General features: G+C 45.4%; 1 protein-coding gene across 2 annotated transcripts in view; it reads right to left on the bottom strand.

Moving 5' to 3' along the window:
- Nucleotides 1–19,346, bottom strand: part of Etnk1 (ethanolamine kinase 1) — a 65,255-nt gene that overhangs the window by 3,760 nt on the left and 42,149 nt on the right. The window contains exons 7-8 of one of the 2 annotated variants that reach the window (XM_021165073.2): nt 12,295–12,442; nt 11,538–11,982 (exon numbers count right to left, since the gene is read on the bottom strand). The exons of the other annotated variant lie outside the window; for it this stretch is intronic. Coding sequence (XP_021020732.1) covers nt 11,942–11,982; nt 12,295–12,442 — 189 coding nt within the window. The 3' untranslated portion in view covers nt 11,538–11,941. Of the gene's footprint in view, nt 1–11,537; nt 11,983–12,294; nt 12,443–19,346 lie in introns of those variants that run through there. 2 annotated transcript variants of the gene reach the window in all.

Here is a 19,346-nt window from a genome sequence, read left to right as displayed (position 1 = left end):
CAACCTCTGACCTCCAAATGTATGCACCCATACATGTAAACAGGCATGCACACACACGCACACGCGAGCACACACACTCATACTACACACACAAAGTAAAAAATAAGGGGTTAAAAGGATGACCCAGCAGTCAGTTAAGGGCACAGGCTGCTCTAGCAGGAAACTCAGGCTCAGTTCCCAGCACCCACATGGCTGCTCACAGCCATCTGTAACTCTAGCTCCAGGGGACCTGGTGTTCTCCTTTGCCTTTGTGAGCGCAGCATATGCATATGGTGTGTATACATACATGGAGATATTCCTATACATAAAATAAAATTACATGTCCTTTGAAGCAATACGTAAATAAATCTAACAAATGCTTTGAAGATCTCTATCAAGAAGAATGTAAGTTAGATAAGCAATGTTTATCACAGCCATTGATTATATCAACCTGTGTCTACTATAGCAATCATTATTCCTAACTTGTTTATAAATTCGAGTGAACTTTAACTGAAGTCCAACAAGGGTTTCCTGGGAAGCCAAAGGCTAATTTTCCAGAAACGTGTGTAGATAGATGAATGAATAGACAGTTGTTCAGCAGAGCAGTTAAAGTGCGGAGCTCAGGGTTGTCTGTCTGCCGTACAGAATCTTTCAAACTCTCTTCACGGTCCCATTTTTCGATTGGCCATAATAGAAACCAAGAGGGACTCTTACTGCAAGTAAAGTAAGGCAGACAGTGTGCATCACGTGAAGAAACGTGAAACAAGTACTGTAATAATTAAGAAGATGTACTAAGAACATGGAAGCAATAGACATCTGGGAAACCGGGCTTATGTCTGATCTGACATCGTAGATCGAAGGGGAAAGGACAGGTTTTCAAAAGTACATAAGAAAAAAAATTGGTTTTTTTTTTTTGAGACAAGGTTTCTCTGTGTAGCCCTGGCTGTCCTGGAACTCACTCTGTAGACTAGGCTGGCCTCGAACACAGAAATCCACCTGCCTTGTTATCCATGTTGAAAAGTATAAAATATCAAAGCCAAAATGTTAAAATGTAACTGGTAGATATCAGGAAAAATGCATATATTAAAAAACTACATGGAAATTCCACGTTACCCCAATCAGCTGCCTATCATCAAAGCCAACAGGGCTGGAGGTGTGGCTCAGTGGTAAGTGCACCTGCTTGCTATGCACAGGCCCTAAATTCAATCCCCGTGACTGGGGGGTGGGGGGGTGGGGGGAGGTTGGGAGGGAGCCTTAACCATCTTTACAAAGTTGTAAGATTTCTTAATATGACACAAAAAAAGCATAAGCCCTAAAGTAAAAGTCATCGTTACTATGACACTAAAATAAAGCACTGCTCTGCATCCAAAAGACATCATCAAAAGAGTAAAATAGGGGGCTGGAGAGATGGCTCAGAGGTTAAGAGCACCGACTGCACTCCCAGAGGTCCTGAGTTCAAATCCCGGCAACCACATGGTGGCTCACTCACAACCATCCACCATGAGATCTGATCTGATTCTCTCTTCTGGGGTGTCTGAAGGCAGCTACAGTGAGTGTACTTACATTGAATAAAATCGATAAATAAATCTTCATCTTTTTAAAAAAAGAACAAAAGAGTAAATAGTATCCCATTCAGGAAGGAGTTGTTTCCAACACAGAGAACCAAGAAAAGATTAAACCTATAGTTTACAAAATTTGCTTATAAATTCCTGACACCCCAAAAATCCAACCTTATAGGAAAAAATGAGCATGAGACACATGGGGTTTCTCTCAGAAACTGAAGCACACACAGGATTCGTCTGTATCCATAAATTACCCATGAATTATAGGTAAAATGCAAATTAAAACCACAACAGGATTCCATTTCATAGAGACCAGAAAGGAAACCAGTGTTGTGTTCCGGCAGGAGTGAAAAGCACCCGGAATTTTCAGACAGTGGGAGCCTAATTTGATACAGTCAGTTTAGAAAGCAGCACAGAGCTGCAAATGGAAGAATCAGGCACACCCTTGGTAAGCCCAGGCGACAGCGAGTAGTAACTGTCAACTTGATGAAAGTGTTAAGATACGTGAGAGATGAACCTCTGAACACATCTGGGGACTTTCTTCTCTGTTTCGCCTGCATGGGTGCTTTGCCTGATGTACCTCTATGCACTGTGTACAGATCCCACAGAGGGCAGAAAATGCCGGGTCCTCTGGAACTGGAGTTACAGAAGATTGTAAGCTGCCATGTGGGTCCTGGCAACAAAACCTCTACAAAAGCAAGAAAAATGCCTTTAGCCTATGAACCATCTCTCCAGCCCTAGGTGAGGGCTGATTTTCATCACATTAGCCGCTATGGGAAGACCATCTTAACTGTGGGTGTGACCGCTTCCTGAGCAGGGGATCCTGACTAAGATCTACATCTTACCACTTACTTCCATTCATTCCTCTGCTTCCTGAGGGTGGATGCAGAGTGACCGGCCGGGCTTCAGGCTCCTCCTGCCTTGGCTTCTCCACCACAAGATGCGGTACCTTGAACTGTGACTAAAGTAGGCCTTTTCTCCCTTAAGTTGCTTCTGTCAGGACACGTCACTGTAGCCAAAGGAAAAGAAACCAAGACATACAGCAAGCCCATCCCCTAAGCATACATCCTAGAGAAACTGCACGCTCACACACTTCACAGCAGTGTTCCTTGAGCCTATAGAATCATAACTCCAAGGGCTGGAGAGATGATGTGTTCGTTAACAGCACTGACTGCTCTTGCAGAGGACCTGGGCCCAGTTCTCAGCACCACACGGAGACTAAAACCACCTGTGACTGCAGTTCCAGGATCCAACACACTCTTCTGTCCTCCGTGCCGATGCCTGTGTGCTACACACACATACATACATGCATGCCCACACATACATACACATACAATAAAAATAAATAAATCATTCTTAAAGTTCAATTTTGAGCTTTCAAAATAGCTAAAAATAGTTGACTTTTCATATACACACATCCCTTAAACAAAGAATGTGTGGAGACTGTGTTGTTGGGTAAATTGTTCCATTGTGCATATTATCATAGTGCATACAAACAAACATCAGGGTCTGCTGCACACCCAGGCTGGATGGTGTGAATATAGCCTGACATAACATATAATATAGAGCTACTGCTCCACAGGAAGAAATAACGTGAAATTAAATCAAGAACAAGAGAAAGCGCAATCAAGAGACGAAGGCTAATGGAGCACTAGGATGTGGCGTGCCGCTTCCATGATTCTAACTGGTGCTCTAATCTTTTCTTCGTTTAAATCGATGTGGTTTTCCTTTCTAAAGATTTGGTTTTTAAAAAAATTCAAGTGTGTGTGCAATTCGTGCGTGTGCATGTTCGTGTGCGTGTGCGTGTGTGTGTGTGTGTGTGTGTGTGTGTGTGTGTGTGTGTGTGTGCATGCAGTGTCTGTGGAGACCAGAAGAGGGCACTCGTTCCCCTAGAGCTGAAGTCACAGGCAGTGGTAAGACACTCGATGTGTGTGCTCACGTCTGCAAGAACAGTACACAATCTTCGCTGCTGAGCCATCTCTCAAGCCCTTTCTAAATTTCTTGCCATCAGAGGTAGATGCTAAAGTAATGGAGAAAAGTGGAGCTGCGTGTGCAGATGATCCAGTGACTGGTGTTTAGATAGTGTCTTAGGCAGTCCTCCTGGGTACAAGCTCTGCTCTAGGACAGGACTCACAAAACAGTGCAGAGGCAGTGTCACTAGGCTAACAGAACCTCTCAGCTCTGTCGTAATTCACCAGACCAGAGAGGACAAGGTGGAACAGCTTTTAAAGGTATTTACCTCTGAGACTGGTGGGCTGGGTTCAGTCCCCAAGTTCTGCATGGTAGGAGAAAGATGACTTCAGAGAGCTATCCTCTGACCTCCACATACATGATGTAGCGTGTGCAAACTCAAGAGCACCTCTTGCAGAGGACCTGGGCTCAGTTCTCGGCACCACACAGAGGCTCAAAACCACCTGTGACTGCAGTTCCAGGATCCAACACACTCTTCTGTCCTCCGTGCCAATGCCTGTGTGGCACACACACATACGTGTGTGTGCCCACACATACATTCACGTACAATAAAAATAAATAAGTCTTTTTTTTAAAGTTCAATTCTGAGCTTTCAAAATAGCTAAAAATAGTTGAGTTTTCATATATACATATCCCTTAACAAAGAATGTGTGGAGACTGTGTTGTTGGGTAAATTGTCCATATACACATATGGACATATACACATAAATAAATATACATACATTTAAAAAATAATGCTATGGGCTGGAGAGACGGCTTAGTGGGTGAGAGTTCAGTTTCCAGCACCATGACCAGCAACTCACAAAAGCCTGTAACTTCAGCCCCAGGGGACCCAGTGACAGAGCCCTGGCCTCTGTGAGCACCCACAAGCATACATACAAATAAATAACAAAATGAAATGCTTTCAACTAAAATAACAACAACAACAACAATAATAATAATAATAATAATAATAATAATAATGGCTGGCCACGGTTATGTATGAAGACCACTCTCAACTGAAGCTTTGTGTTATCTGTGAGAAGCAAATCCTATAAAGTGTGAAAACGCATGAGGTGTGAGCACACAGATCTGGAGATGTCATACCGAGCCAACAATAAGCCAGGGCACCACAATACAGGTTCTAAGCACGTGAAAAACGTTCCGAACTGATTAAACTAAACAATACACACTTGGGATACAAAGGAACTAAAGACAAGCAAAGGGAGCACAGCAAGAAAAAAGAGAAGGCACACACCCAAAAATCTGAATAAAATAGCCCATAGACTACTGTGGCATGCTCTCAGAAACCTTCTAACTTGAAAACTTATTACTGAACATCTGCTGTAAGCCCAGAAAAAAACTAAAGTCAGAAAGCAGATAACCTAAGCCTTCACGTCAGCCAGCCATGCTATACTCATGGGACTTCTCTCTTCCTGGTTTCGTTTTGTTTCTGTTGAGACATGGGGTCTTATGTAGCCCAGGCCAGCCTTGAACTCACTAGGTACTGGAGGATGATCTTGCACTCCTAATGTCCCCCTGGCTCTATGTCCCAAAAGGTGGGGTTACAGTCGAGTGCTTTGACACCCAGCTACACACAGGCAAAATAGTTAAGACACAGCAGGAATCAAAATGCAAAACAGGCTGAACTTCATGGGAAAGCCACCCCGTGCCTTCAAACTGTGTCCTCCCATTAGGACAGAATGCCAGGGCTTTCTTTCTCTAAAACCCACACGACGTGGTTGTCTTGTGTCTGTGGGACCGTTCGTTGTTCAGGAGAACTAACGTCGTGCTATCTTAGGCAGAACCGGGGAGCTCAGAACTGCGAGTGACTCGCACACTGCTGCCTTTACCCAAAAAGGTTCCTCGATAAAAGCTGAGAGGGAACAAGGTTAGAGATCAATTTCTCTCTAGCTGGGGCATCCGATTACTACGATTACTGCTCATTTGATTCGTCAAAGGGCTTCGGGGTGACTAGAGCAGCCCACAAGTATAATAAATTGCTACCTTCATCTCTTGACTGACTTGTAAATCTTGAACCTTTTCTGGGACTAACCACTTGCTAAATTCATTTATCAAAATTAAAACTAGGTTTTCAGAATACTGCCTTACAAATCCCAAGGAACTCTGGAAGATTAACCTTTCGAAGATCCTGTTAGGCCAAACACCAGTGGGTGACAGCAACTGCCGTGATTAATGGCCGGTACCTAAGGTCTGGGGAGGACGCTGTCAGACACTTCCCCTACACGGTGGCATAAGTCAGCCACTGATCAAAGTAAGAAAACACACTCCCCGTGATCTCTGTACAGATGAAGCATTCCCAGTGAACAGTGAGGGCATCCCGTGGGAATTCTTTTTCCCATGGAAGTGTGTCGGAGCTCTTCTGTGCTGAGTTCATAGGCTTGGCTCTTTGTGTTGGTACATGCGATACATGTATGTGTAAAACAATAATTAGGTTGCCTGGTCAGTAAGCCTCAGGGACCCACCTGTCTCTGCCTCCACAGCCCTGGGGTTACACGCACATGCTGCCATGCTCTGCCTTTTATGGGGGTTCCCATGATTCGAACTCAGGTCCTAGGGCGTTGAAAGCACGTACTTCACAGGCTGAGACATGTTCTGCATCCCTGTTTTATATTTTTTAAGAAGCATTTTTTATGTATATGAGTACACTAGCTGTACAGATGGTTGTGAGCCTTCATGTCGTTGTTGGGAATTGTATTTAGGACCTCTGCTTGCTCTGGTCAACCCCACTCGCCCCAGTCATCCCTGCTCACTCCAGCCCAAAGATTTATTTATTATCATATATAAGTACACTACAGCTGACTTCCAACACACCAGAAGAAGGTGTCAGTTCTCATTATGGGTGGTTGTGAGCCACCATGTGGTTGCTGGGATTTGAACTCAGGACCTTCAAAAGAGCAGTTGGTGCTCTTACCTGCTGAGCCATCTCCCCAGCCCTAAAAAAGCATTTCTAAGGAGAATCTGTGGCAGGCATAAAATAAGACCTGAAATCCAGAAGAAATCGGTCATGGCTTTTTCTGTGGTGCTGCTCTGGGGAAAAGAAGGACTTTGGTCAGTGTTTTCATCGCAAGGCCCCTGCACCGCTTTCATGGCACGGCTTGTAGACGCCCATCATCTGGAGGCGCACAGTCCTGCCTCCTCTCTCCCCTCTCTATTTATAGCCTCTGGTGCTATCTTAGGGCCTCTGAGGCATTTCATCCAAATAGCCACTTTCACACAGAACGTTCCAGCGCCTCCCCAGTGCAACCCTTGACATTTTCCCGTCCCTTCCTGGGAGATGCATGCTGTGAGCCCGCTCCTGCGTGGGTCGGAAACAGCAGCTGAGTGAGATAATGGTCCCCTTGGATCTTCTGCCCCCCCCCCCAAAAAAAACAAATTGTTCCTGGGCTCAGAGCAGGTGTAGTGATATTCTCAGCAAAGTGCCACCTCGACTCACTACCCACGCAGAGGCGCAGGTTAGACCCAGATGGAGGAATGAAACAGCATGCGCCCTATCAGGGGGCTCCAGATTCCCGTAATTACTTTATGAATTATGAAACTGTCCCTTCAAATTCTTCAAACTGGCAAAGGAGCAGCTTCATCATCCTCTGGGATCTACTAGCTTATGATGTAACCACTAACTGACAGTCATAACCGAGGGCTGTACAGATGCCCCAGTCTTACCAGCCTCTAGTAAAGGTTGTGTCTTTACTAGGTTACCATGTGACGTGATTAATTCCCCTATTGATGTCAATAGTTACAACTGGGAGATGCACTCAGTTACCGGTATTCATTGAAACCTGAAAAACTGGAAGGACACCTTGCCTCAAACCAGTGAGTAACAAGGTCATAAGTTATGCCCTGGGCTCCCAGATGCTGAGCTGGGCTCCTTCAGAAACCTCTTTCTCCTTCACCACCAGTGAAGGCCTGGGTGAGTCCCAGGGGCAGGTGGCCACATCTGGACTTCAGTTCCAAGTCAGAGATATTAAAAGCCCTTGCAGAGCTAGTAGCTGAGTGGCAGGCCCTCACAGGAGTTGTGGGGCTAAGTGGGCAAGAGGATGGAAGAAAGTGTCACCCGAGTAGGGGCACCAAGAGTGACTCTCATGGAGAGGATGGTTAGGCCATTTACTGAAATGCAGTAGGAAGGGGTCATGCAAACAGCTGGGTGGTGGCGCGATAACCAAAACACTTGCTGCACAGCCTGAGGGCCCCAGTTCAAATCCTCGTGCCCGCGTGGAGTCCGATGTAGTGGTGCTGCTCGGTGATAGGAGGGGAGGACAGAGAGTACCCAGAAGCTGAAGGCCAGCTAGCCTGATGCGTGCCGCAGTGAACAAGAGAGAGTTTACCTCGTTAGGTGAACGGCAATGACTAATCCTCAAGGCTTCTGTCTTCTGACTGCCTGTGCTTTGGAACACATGTACCTGTGCTCACACATCATACACGTAAGTACACAGAACGAAGGAGTGGGCCAATCAAGGAGGAGACAGAGGAGGGCATGCGCGAGAAAGCCCAGGAATTTGGCGCGCTAGCAATCCAGGCTGAGAGGGGAAGGGAGGGCCAGGAGGCAGAAAGGGTTAAAGGCTCAGAAGTCTAGGTGTTACTGTTGATAAAAGGAGCCCGTTGCTTTTGCACTGTGCAGTGAAAGCTGATTTTTGCCGGGTTTTTAGGAATACTAGCCATGCGGGAGTGTGAGTGACAGACAGGAGCAGAACACGGCAGAAGCACCTGCTTGGAGGCCAGAAGAAGAGAGACAGTTTACAGGGAGACCCTAATCTGAGTCAACAACAGAGCACAGGGGGACACAAAGTCAACATGATAAACAGCAAACGGTCCCCCAAGTCCTTCGTATTAGCTGTTGGCTGAAGCTGAAAGCTTCCACAGCCTCAAGCCTCAGGTGGGGCTGCCCTGCAGAGGTCCAGTGGCTTCAGCAGCCTTAGCAGGAAGCAGAGGGAAAAAAGGGGGGGACCAGAAACAGGGCCAGCCCCAGTGACGCACTTCCTCCTACAGGACCAGGCCCAAAAGTGTGCCCAGGCCCAAAAGTGTGCGGCTAGAGAGGAAGCATTCAACAAAGAGCCTATGGGGACGATGTGTATCCAAACCTTAGCACCAATCACTTTGTAATTTATTTACCATCACCATAACAGAAGCGCCATGAGGTATGGCTTTGTTTTTGTTTTCCGAGGCAGCACCTTGTGGCGTAGCCAGGCTGGCCTGGACCTCTTGGGCTTCCCGGAACATCCCCTAGTGTGACCAAGCATTCATCGATGTGTGCACCACCTCCCAGGACATGGCCTCACAGAACGAATGGAGCAAACCTAGGAGATCAGAGAGGGGGCCGCCCGAGGGGACAGCTAATATGTCTAACTTAGTTCACATATACAAGGCAAAAGGGTTCTGGAGCGTTGGCCGGATTCTAGAGAGGCTGGCATGAGACTGGGGTTTAAGGATCAGGGGGAGGCATTGGAAACGAGGAAAAGTAAGATGCGTTGGAATTTTTGTTTTTCTGACATTTTGATCTGCAGTGGCCGTCAGCTGTCGGCTTCACATGGAGTCTGATGGGACTCGCTGTAAACAGGTATCGGAATGGTGGGTTGTTTTGTTTTGTTTTGTTTTGTTGTTTTGTTTTTCCTGGACTGTTCAGAAACCCAGCAATAGGAACAAAGAAAGCAAGTGCTTACTTTCGTCTTAAACTTTATTTAGAAAATTACCAAATGTTTCACTACCCGTTTTAAGAGTTGACAGCAATCAGGAAAAAAAAAATCTAGACTATGGAAAACTACAGAAAAATAACTTAGTTCTCTCAACAAATAAACTGCAAACAGAAAGACAGACAGACGAGGGAGGGAGGGGAGAAGGGAGGGACAGGGGCTGAACAAGCTCTACTAAGACAAAGTCCCAGCGCGATAGTTTGAAGAAAGGCAGCTTTAGCCTTCTTAAGTGTGTGGCCCCTGGCAGACTGGTCACACTCTAGTAGGTGACCACACACCCGAGTATGTAGGCAGTAGCAATTGTACTCAACAGATTAAAAGAAAAAAATAAGGATGCAAAACTGGGGCGGTGCATCCAGGAGGAACTGGGGAGGCAGGTGAACCAAGTCACAAAGTACAAAATTCTCAAAGCATTGTTAAAAATATTTTAAAATAATGCTTAAAAATAATTTTTAAAAGGTAGTTGGTGTGATCATAGCACATATTTGTAACCCCAGTCAGTGTTCAGGAGGCTGAGTCGGGAGAGTCATAGGAGTTTGAGGCCAGCTGGGCTATGTAGTGAAGCCTTATTTCAATAATAACAATAACAATAATAATGAAAATTGATCCATCGCAATATATAGGCTTTATTTAGATGCTAATTTCAAAGATCAAATTATAATTTTTTTTTTACTTATGAGCCACTGGAACTTTGAATGTTGAGTTTGTAATATTAAGGAATTGATAATGTTTTAGGAATAATGCTGGCATTGTAGTTATGCTGGAGCGTGTCGTCTTCATGAATAAGAGATGGGTACGGAGGAGTGTGAGGGCAGGGACACAGTGCTGCCAGGAGCTGGGGGAGCTGGGGACTCTGGAGCTGAGTGACAGTCTTGGAAAGATTCCTTTTGCTAATAAAAATCTCTGCACTTTCACACAGGTCTCAATTGTACTGGATTTAAAATTTTAATGAATTCCTATTTAGTGAATAGTGTAAAAATCATGATAGTTTTAATGGACAGCTTAGGAGAAATTTAAAAGGAGAAAACATTTTGAAAGGCACAAAATTTTTTTTAAAAAGACAAAAACCGAGTCAGAAAGATCTTAAATAACAACAGAGGCTGCATCCACGCAATGAAAGCAAGATTCCAAGACAGACTTGTGACATTATATCACCACCTTGTGGTCTGTTTGGGTATTGCCCCTGAGTACTCACGTGAGGAAGATTTTACCTGTAGCTGGCTGGATGTACGCATATCCTAGACACCCTGAGCTCAGAGCAGGGCTGAGCTTCAGTCTGGGGTGGAGGGCGGTGAAGGGGGGAATGGGTATGGGGAGTCTAATCTGTGGCATAAACTCCTTTGACTCTCCCAATCAAAGTTCATCTCTGCGTCTTGTCCTGCGTGTCAATATTTACTGATCTTTATGATCCCAAGTTCCTACTTTGTTAGCGCCTAACTTGGCATTTCAGGATTCCGTGAACAAACCCTTGCTTGCTTTGTATAAATTCGGATGACACTTTGGTTTTTAATCATACCCGCTTGTCACAAGCCTGATTGGCCTTCGGCTCTGTTACCGAATTATTTCCTCTGTACAGAAATTCCAGAAAAACTAAACCGCACCTGTGCTAGATGCAAGGCAGCGAGCGACCAGAGCTTCCGTGGTGGAAAGGCGTGAAATGCTGCCGGTCTGGAGTCGGTGTGAACCGGACGCGAGCTAGCTTTAGCCCCTTAAAAGGCATTCATTGCCTGCCCACCTCTGTGTTTGACCCAATATCCTTACAATTATCCTTTTCGAACATGAAACAGCCCACTAGCTTCCAGAAACCAAAGGCTAAGAATGTCAGTGGATATCACCTGAGGCCCATTACAGAGAGTTCCTGCTTTTCTGTAAATCACTTTCCAAGGTCTGTGGATGCGGCCCAGCAGGTAAGTGCTTCCTTAACATGAAAGACTCTGGGACACACACACACTTACACATACACTCACACACACAAACTCACACCACACACATACTTACACATGCACTCACACACACAAGCTCACACCACACACACACTTACACATACACTCACACACACAAACTCACACCACACACACACTTACACACACACTCACACACACAAACTCACACTGCACACACACATAAAAACTCACACCACACACACACTCACACACACAAACTCACACTGCACACACNCACACTGCACACACACATAAAAACTCACACCACACACACACTCACACACACAAACTCACACTGCACACACACATAAAAACTCACACCACACACACTCAGACACACACACACACTCACACACCAGTGATCAGACTTTCAAGAAGGAAACAAAATGCCCTCTCTGACAAATAAATATCTTTAATGACAATTAACCAGTATGAACCAGATGTGACCGTGCACTCCCTTAATCCCAGCAGTGCCAGAGAATGGAGGCAGCAAGAACAAGAGTTTGATTTCGTCCCAGCTACATAGCAAGCTTGAGGGTGGCCTCAATGTGAGACCTGAGACGATGACTCAAGAAGTTCATCAAATTGTGCACATTAGGAGCAAAACTGAAAATATCCATGTGCACAGAGGTTTAGATGGGAGACTGTGTGTCACAGTCGTGGTGACATGGCTTGGGGAGACTAAGCATCTAAGATGTCCAGAGTAAGCACCATGAGCTGGGGTGATCCAGAGCAGAACTTAAGCAGCTACCCACCAGGGAAGTCAAAGGTGGGAACACCCAGGGCTCTGTGGCCCAGATCACCTACTTAGGGTGTGCAAAACCTTCACATCTGAGCACTCTGGAGAAAGAAGGGGGGAAGGGGAGGGGAGGAAGGAAGGCAGGGAAGAAATGGAAGAAAAAAGAAGACTGAAAGGTATCCTTTTATTTATTTAATTTTTTTTTTTTCGAGACAGGGTTTCTCTGTGTAGCCCTGGCTGTCCTGGAACTCACTTTGTAGACCAGGCTGGCCTCGAACTCAGAAATCCGCCTGCCTCTGTCTGCCCAGTGCTGGGATTAAAGGCGTGCGCCGCCACTTCCGGTTTGAAAGTTATCCTTTTAAAAAGGAAAAGGTAGGGGCTGGAGAGATGACTCAGTGATGAGGATATAATACCCTCGCAGAGGAACCAAGTTCTGTTCCCAGTACCCGGAGCAGGCAGCTCATGATCAGCGCCTGGAGCGTTCCAAGCCTCTGGCTTCCATGGATGAACACATGTGGCTGTCCAGCAGCCACGGAGAACTGGGTACACCTGGAAGGGAGGCTGGGAATGACAAAGGGTGGGCCGGTGAGAGGATAATGAAGCCAAGATAAAGGTTTTTCTGATCAAGGCTCAACGTTTAATTTTCAGCTCTGCGTTTATATGGGGGGAACCCAAAGACCCATCCTTTGTTTCGGCTGGACAAGCAAGCTCAGCGGGCAGCCTGCTCCAGCAGGAAACTTCCACCTCGGTCAGAAGACTCCACCCTAGGTGGGCTAGGTAGGGGGGGAAGGCAGACTGTGGTTAAGAAGACAAACAGATTAAGGTCTGTTTACCTTGCTCAAGCCTGGGGGAAGAGCACAAACACGCTCTCAAAAACGCACACATAATAACACACATACTCATTCACATACAGATTTAATTAAAAAAAAACTTTAAAAAGAAAAAATGCTAATATGGAATAACTGTGGTCCATTTCTAGTTTTTGAGTTTATTTCTATTCACTATCGCCAATACACAGACACACACTAATACACAGATGCTTGTGCACAGTGAAAACTTGAAATGCACATGTATGACATTTACATAGGGCAACAATTTCACCTCCGATTTCTCTATACTCTTATTTTGCTATAGTGAACAGGTATTGTCTTTAATAAAGGAGAAATATAAATATGTTATTAAGAAAGGAGGCTGGGTTCTAGAGGCCATAAAAGAGAATTCAAGAAGCTGGCCTAGGTTCTAAAAGCACAGCCTCTTAACAGAAAGGCCTGTGGAGCTCTACAAAGGTTAAACCAATTGGTCCTAAGTGCCTGGGCGTCGAGTTCTCAGATCAATGTCTGACTGGAAATTACTCCGAGAGGAGAGGAGAGGCAGGAGGGAAAGGCGCTATCTGTACTTATCCTGGGTGAGACTGTTCTCCTAACCTTTGCTCCTGGGCCGCCCGGGGCCCCTGACCGCAGTGACCTGGAGAATTCTGAAGACCATCCATGCAAAAAGCACAGGGAATCCACATTGCATGTCCCCTCCGGTTGGCACTTCCTGCCTTTTAAATAAGCTTAGATGGCAGCAAACATTGCTACTGATTGGGTACCAGGAACATCCCTAAGTAGAAAAACTCTCAGGGGGCTGGGGTAAGGGCGTCATCAGCAAACTGCTTCCTGGGAACGCCAACTGGGAGCCAGTTTGCCACCTTTCCTGGCCCCTTACCAGGAAAGCACATTCTGGGAGGTCTTCCTGGCAATAAGCCTGTGTGTTTCCGAACACACACTCTTTACTGAGTTCTCATTTCCTTTCTAGTTTAATTAATAATCTGGTACAGGATCTTGGGTACCTCAGGCACTCATGGTGTAATCAAGAATAAAGGTCTTATTTCATTTCTATTTTTAATTATTTATTCAGCATAGAGGGGGGGAGGGGACACATGCCATGATGCGCATGTGTCCATCAAAGGGCAACTGTGGAGGCCAGTTCTTTCCTTCTACCATGTGGGTTCCAGGGATTGAACCCAGATCCTCAGGCTTAGCAGCAAGCACCTTCACCGGCTAGACCATCTTACAGCCCAACCTTGAAGTACTGGCTCAACAAACTCGTTTGTTATTATCCTCCTGGCTCCACATGAGAGGTGCTAGGATTACAGACATGTGCCACAATATCCATTATATTCAGTGTTAGGAACTGAATCCACAGCTTGGTACATGCTAGACAGGCATTCTGCCAACTGAGCTACATATATAGTACTATATAAACCCCAATCTTTAAAATATCATGCTTAGAAAGCCAAGCATGGTGGCGCATGCCTTTAATCCCAGAACTCGGGAGGCAGAGGTAGGCAGATTTCTGAGTTCGAGACCAGCCTGGACTACAAAGTGAGTTCCAGGACAGCCAGGGCTATACAGAGAAAGCCTTTCTCGAAAAACAAACAAACAAACAAACAGAAAATATCATGCTTAGAAAAATGAAAAATAAAAAAGGGGAGAGAATGAAATGAATAAAAATAATATGTTAGGCAAACTAAAAAGGAGAGCAAGGGGACGGAGAGAGGGCTCAGTTTTTAAAAAGCACATGCTGCCATTGCAGAGGACCTGGGTGTAATCCCAGCACCTACATGGTGGCTCAGGAACATCTATAACTCCAGTTCTAGAGGAGCCAACATCCTCTTCTGGCCTCTCGGGGCACTGCATGCATGTGATATACATGTGATACATCGGCAGGCAGGTAGGGAAACACCTATACACATTGTTGTTGTCAGTGTTCTTTTGCTGAGAAGAGAGACTGTGACCAAGGCAACCCTTACAAGAGAAAGCACTTAATTAGGTGCTTGCTCACAGTTTCAGACGTTTAGTCCATTATCATCATGGTGGGGAACATGACAGCACACAGGCAGACATGTAGGCAGAAGGAAGAGAGAGACACTGCTCCTAGCTCAAGCTTTTGAAACCTCAAAGCACACCTACCCAGTGACACACATCCTCCAACAAGGCCACACCTACTCCAAGGCCACACCTCCTAATAGAGCCACTCCCTAATGACCAAGCATTCAAATGTGTGAGTAGATGGAGGCCAGCCTTATTCAAAACACCACATTCCTGTCTCCCTTGGGCTTATAGTCATATTATTGAAAGAACCACAATGTGAGGTCTCCCTCACATTCTGACTCAGGAGAGGCGACACCCCAAATCACTCATGAGAAACAGTCTTGATGCAAACTGCAAGAGGACTTTTATTCTAAGAGCGCTCTGGGACCCACAGTTGTACACCACGTAGGGGTAGGCGTAAGGGGTTATTTAAAGGAAGAAACCACAACTCAAGGGGGTGGGGAGGGTGTTGTTGGAAAATACCAAAAATACCAGTTAAGAGTCCCAAGGAAGTGCAAAGTCAAGACAGTTTCTAAGAGTATCTAACAATAGCACATTTGCATCATGGGTTCCAGCAACGGTCAGGGTGGGTCAGGGTGACTTTCTTTGAACTAACACATCCAGAACCCAGGAAGCAGGTGGGTGGAGGAATTTCGCTATCTGTTTTATGGTTAGCATGCCTTGGAACATTGAGTCACAAAGGTCACATTCTTAAGCCTGGGCCTAAAGGCCTAGTTTTTATGTTTTTATGTTTCATTTTTTCATTATAATGCAAAAAGGCATTTAGTCCAACTTCAGAAGTCTCCATAGTCAATCCGTCTCAACACTATTTAAAAATCCAAAGCCTCTTCTGAAACTCACAGAAATCTCTTAACTGTAAGCCCCTATAAAATCAAAATCAAAAAGCAGACCACACTGGGCAGTGGTGATGCACACCTTTAATTCCAGCACTTGAGAGGTAGAAGCAGATCTCTGTAACTTTGAGGCCAGCCTGGTCTACAGAGCTAGTTCCAGGGCAGCCAAAGCTATAAAATGAAACATTGTGTCTGGTGAGGTGGGGGAGGGGGGGGGGACAAACCACATACTTCCAACATACAGTGGTACAGGATATACGTGACCATTCTAAAAAGGAGGAAATACTGGACCAAAGCAAGAGCTAAAACCAGGGCTGGAGAGATGGCTCAGTGGGTAAGAGCACCCGACTGCTCTCCCGAAGGTCCAGAGTTCAAATCCCAGCAACCACATGGTGGCTCACAACCATCTGTAATGAGATCTGACTCCCTCTTCTGGTGTGTCTGAAGACAGCTACAGTGTACTTACATATAATAAATAAATAAATCTTTTAAAAAAAAAAAAAAAGAGCTAAAACCAGCAGAGCAAACTCTAAACTACATCCCCACGTCTTATGGAGATGCACTTTGGTTTGCAGCCCCTTTCCATTTTGTTGACCGCAACACACTCCTCTCCCTTGGGATGCTTCCACGCCCTCTTACAAGCGCTCCTCAGCATCTATCCCATGACTGCAACATATTGAAGTCTCTAATACAATCCAGGCTTCCTTATCCTTCCCAGCTTCATGCATGCAATGGCCTCTGTGAGCCACCATGAAGGGACACTGAAAGAACTGGCATTTGGCACAAGATATCCCAAGGACAAGTTCTCAGAAAAAAAAAAAAAAATTACCCCAGAAAGACAAAAGGCAAGGAACAAGAGACAAAGGCAGGACATCGTGAGCTAGGAAGAATGGGAAGGGTACAAGGGAGAGTGGGGAATAGGGGAATCTGTCTAAATTAGGACTGCCTTTAGATAGAGGAGACAGACGTGGACCATAGGCAAATGGCAGTTTACAAAGGTAAAAGGGGAAACCCTGTGATAGGATGAGGTGCTTAATTCTGATTAGACAAGTGAATTAGATGAGCCAAAAGTGCGGTTTTGACTGCTGGACCTTAGTAGTCATCCTCAGGGGAAGGAAGTGGCCAGATAAGGGAACAGACCTCGGTGGCTTTAGGAATGAAAACTATGGTTTAGCAAGGCAGAGGGCATGGAGGGCTTACCAGAGCCATGCCTGGACTCAGTGGTTTCCTTAGTCACAGAGGGAGGTTCCACAATCCCTTTCTCGTATCCCTGACTCTAAAGCCCAGAACCACATGGCTGAAGCCACCAAGTTCTGCTTGCTGGGGCTGGAACATGGCTCCCTCGTTCAAAAGCATCCTCATCAGCTTTCTGTTTCCATGGTTTCCCTCACTCCCTAAGCTTCTCTTGAGTTGGAAATGGAGCTGATGGGTGTTTTCCTGAGGTCACTACTCCCTTTCATTCCATTTAGCGCCAGGCTTTTCTTTAAGTGTTTTACCTCCTAGAGCACAGGATTCTGCTCTTCCTGACGTTCCTTTTTTCCTCCTCAAGCCACACATTTTGTATTTTTCCTTGCCCAATGGCTCCTTTTAGTATAGAGCTGCAAAAGACTGGCCACACCCACTGCAACAAAAGCCACACCTCCGAATCCTTCTCAAGCAGGGCCACTCCCTAATGACTAAGCCTTCAAATACATGGTCTATGGGGGCCATTCTTACTCAAACCGCCACACACATAAATCTTTGAGGGGGAGAATAAATACCCACATTCCCTGGCTACTCATCTGTAAGTATATACGCTTCATGCATAAGGCCTTTTTGATTTTGCATATTATAAAACACTATAAAATGGTTGCTCATGAGAAATAAGGGGTTAAAAAAAAGGATGGAGTGAAAGAAGAATGAGTTGGGCTGGAGATAAAGCTTGATGGTGGAGCATTTGCTCAGCATGTGCATAGTTCTGGATTTGACCCCCAGCACTGCTCCAATAAATAACAGCCAATCGTGGTGGTGTAAGCTTTTAATAATCCCAGCACTTGGAAGGCAGAGGCAGATAGATTTCTGTGAGTTTGAGGCCAGCCTAGCCTGGTCTACAGAGAGAGTTCCAGGGCAGTCAAAGCTACATAATAAGACTCTGTCTCGAAGAAAAAGGAAAAGAAAGAAGGAAAGGGAAGGGGAAGGGAAGGGAAAAAGGAAAAGGAAAAGGGAGGAAGGAAGGAAGGAAGGAAGGAAGGAAGGAAGGAAGGAAGGAAGGAAGGAAAAAAACATGTCATTAGCAGGTCAGCTGCCATCACAGGAGTGGACAGATGGACATCCAAATCTGTTTCCTAGATGGTGGTGAGAGAAACTCTGATGAGAGGTCACTTGTTAGGGATGCTGGCAGGAGAACCCAAGGTGACATGGGAGTCCAGGATCCCTACTGGAGGTCACAGGAGGGAAACAGAAGTACAGAGGCCTCCAGTTGGGACGTCTTAAAAGTGTTTAGTGAGGTAGGAGGGAGAATACGGCCAGAGCTGGATCAACCCGGATGTGTAGACAGATGGCCATAGTGATGTCTTCAGACTTTGGATATTTGCCCAACACCCTGTCCTAATGTTTCATTTTTATTCCAAAAGATAAACGGAACAGTGCTGTCAACACTTGGAACAACACTTGGAACAACTGAAGACAACAGGATTCTGCTTTGATAAGGAAGTGGGCACCAGCAAACACAGTCAAGAACTTAGCATTTTCCTTCTTGTTCAGTTCTGTCAGATTTCAAAGTCGAAACTCATAAATCTTTGAATAAGATAGCTTTTAGCTTTTGTTAGGGACATCAGCAACAAAACAACAGCCTTCTGCCACCATGCAAGAAGAAATATGCAAGGAGCACAATAACATTTTAAATTTTTAGTGTTACAAAACGAGGGAAAGAGAGCAGTTTGAATTAGCATCTTCTGTGTGGTGTGAAGATTGAAACAGTATTCATCAACTAACTACTAAATATAGTGTTTTTATAAAAAGAATTAATTTTTCAGCTATTAAGATTCACAGTACAAATAGTTGCGAAAACCAACTAGAGAGATCTTAGTAGAGATGGGTGTGTGATATTGATTCATAGTCTTATGCAGAATTTATATTATTCTAGAAAAATACCCACTGTGTCAAAAGCAGTTGTATGCTGTTAGCCTCAACTGTCAACTTTGTGAGATCTAGAATCACCTCTGGGTGTATCTATGGGGAATTATCTTGATTAGATTAAGTTGGGAAGACCCAGTCACCATGGGCGGCACCATTCCCTAGGATGGAATCCTGGTTACAAAAAGGAAAAGAGCGGATCACAACCATTTGTCTCTGCTCCTTGACTATCTTAATATCTGTAAACCATGTGCACAGTTCCTTGCTGCAATGAAGCACCATGACCAGACAAAGGCTGGAAGAGAATTTATTTGGGTGGGTGGTGCCAGTGGCAAAGAAGGCCTGGCTTCTGAAGCAGGAATCTGAGGAGCTGACATCTGGAACCATGAACCAACAAGTCAAGAGCAAGCAGAGAATAATGTGCTTCCTAAACATCAAAGCCCACCTTCCAGCAAGGCCATAGCTCCTAAACATACCTAAACAATGCCACAAGGACCAATTATTCAAACCTTTGAAGGGGCTGCATTCTCATCAAAATATTACACTATGTAAAGAACTGACTCGCCGGGCGTGGTGGCGCACGCCTTTAATCCCAGCACTCGGGAGGCAGAGGCAGGCGGATTTCTGAGTTCGAGGCCAGCC

The sequence above is a fragment of the Mus caroli genome, chromosome 6 (assembly GCF_900094665.2).
Source record: "Mus caroli chromosome 6, CAROLI_EIJ_v1.1, whole genome shotgun sequence".
Classification (NCBI taxonomy): Eukaryota; Metazoa; Chordata; class Mammalia; order Rodentia; family Muridae; genus Mus; species Mus caroli.
Note: the sequence above shows the minus strand (reverse complement) of the source record. Positions and strands in the feature narration are given on the sequence as shown.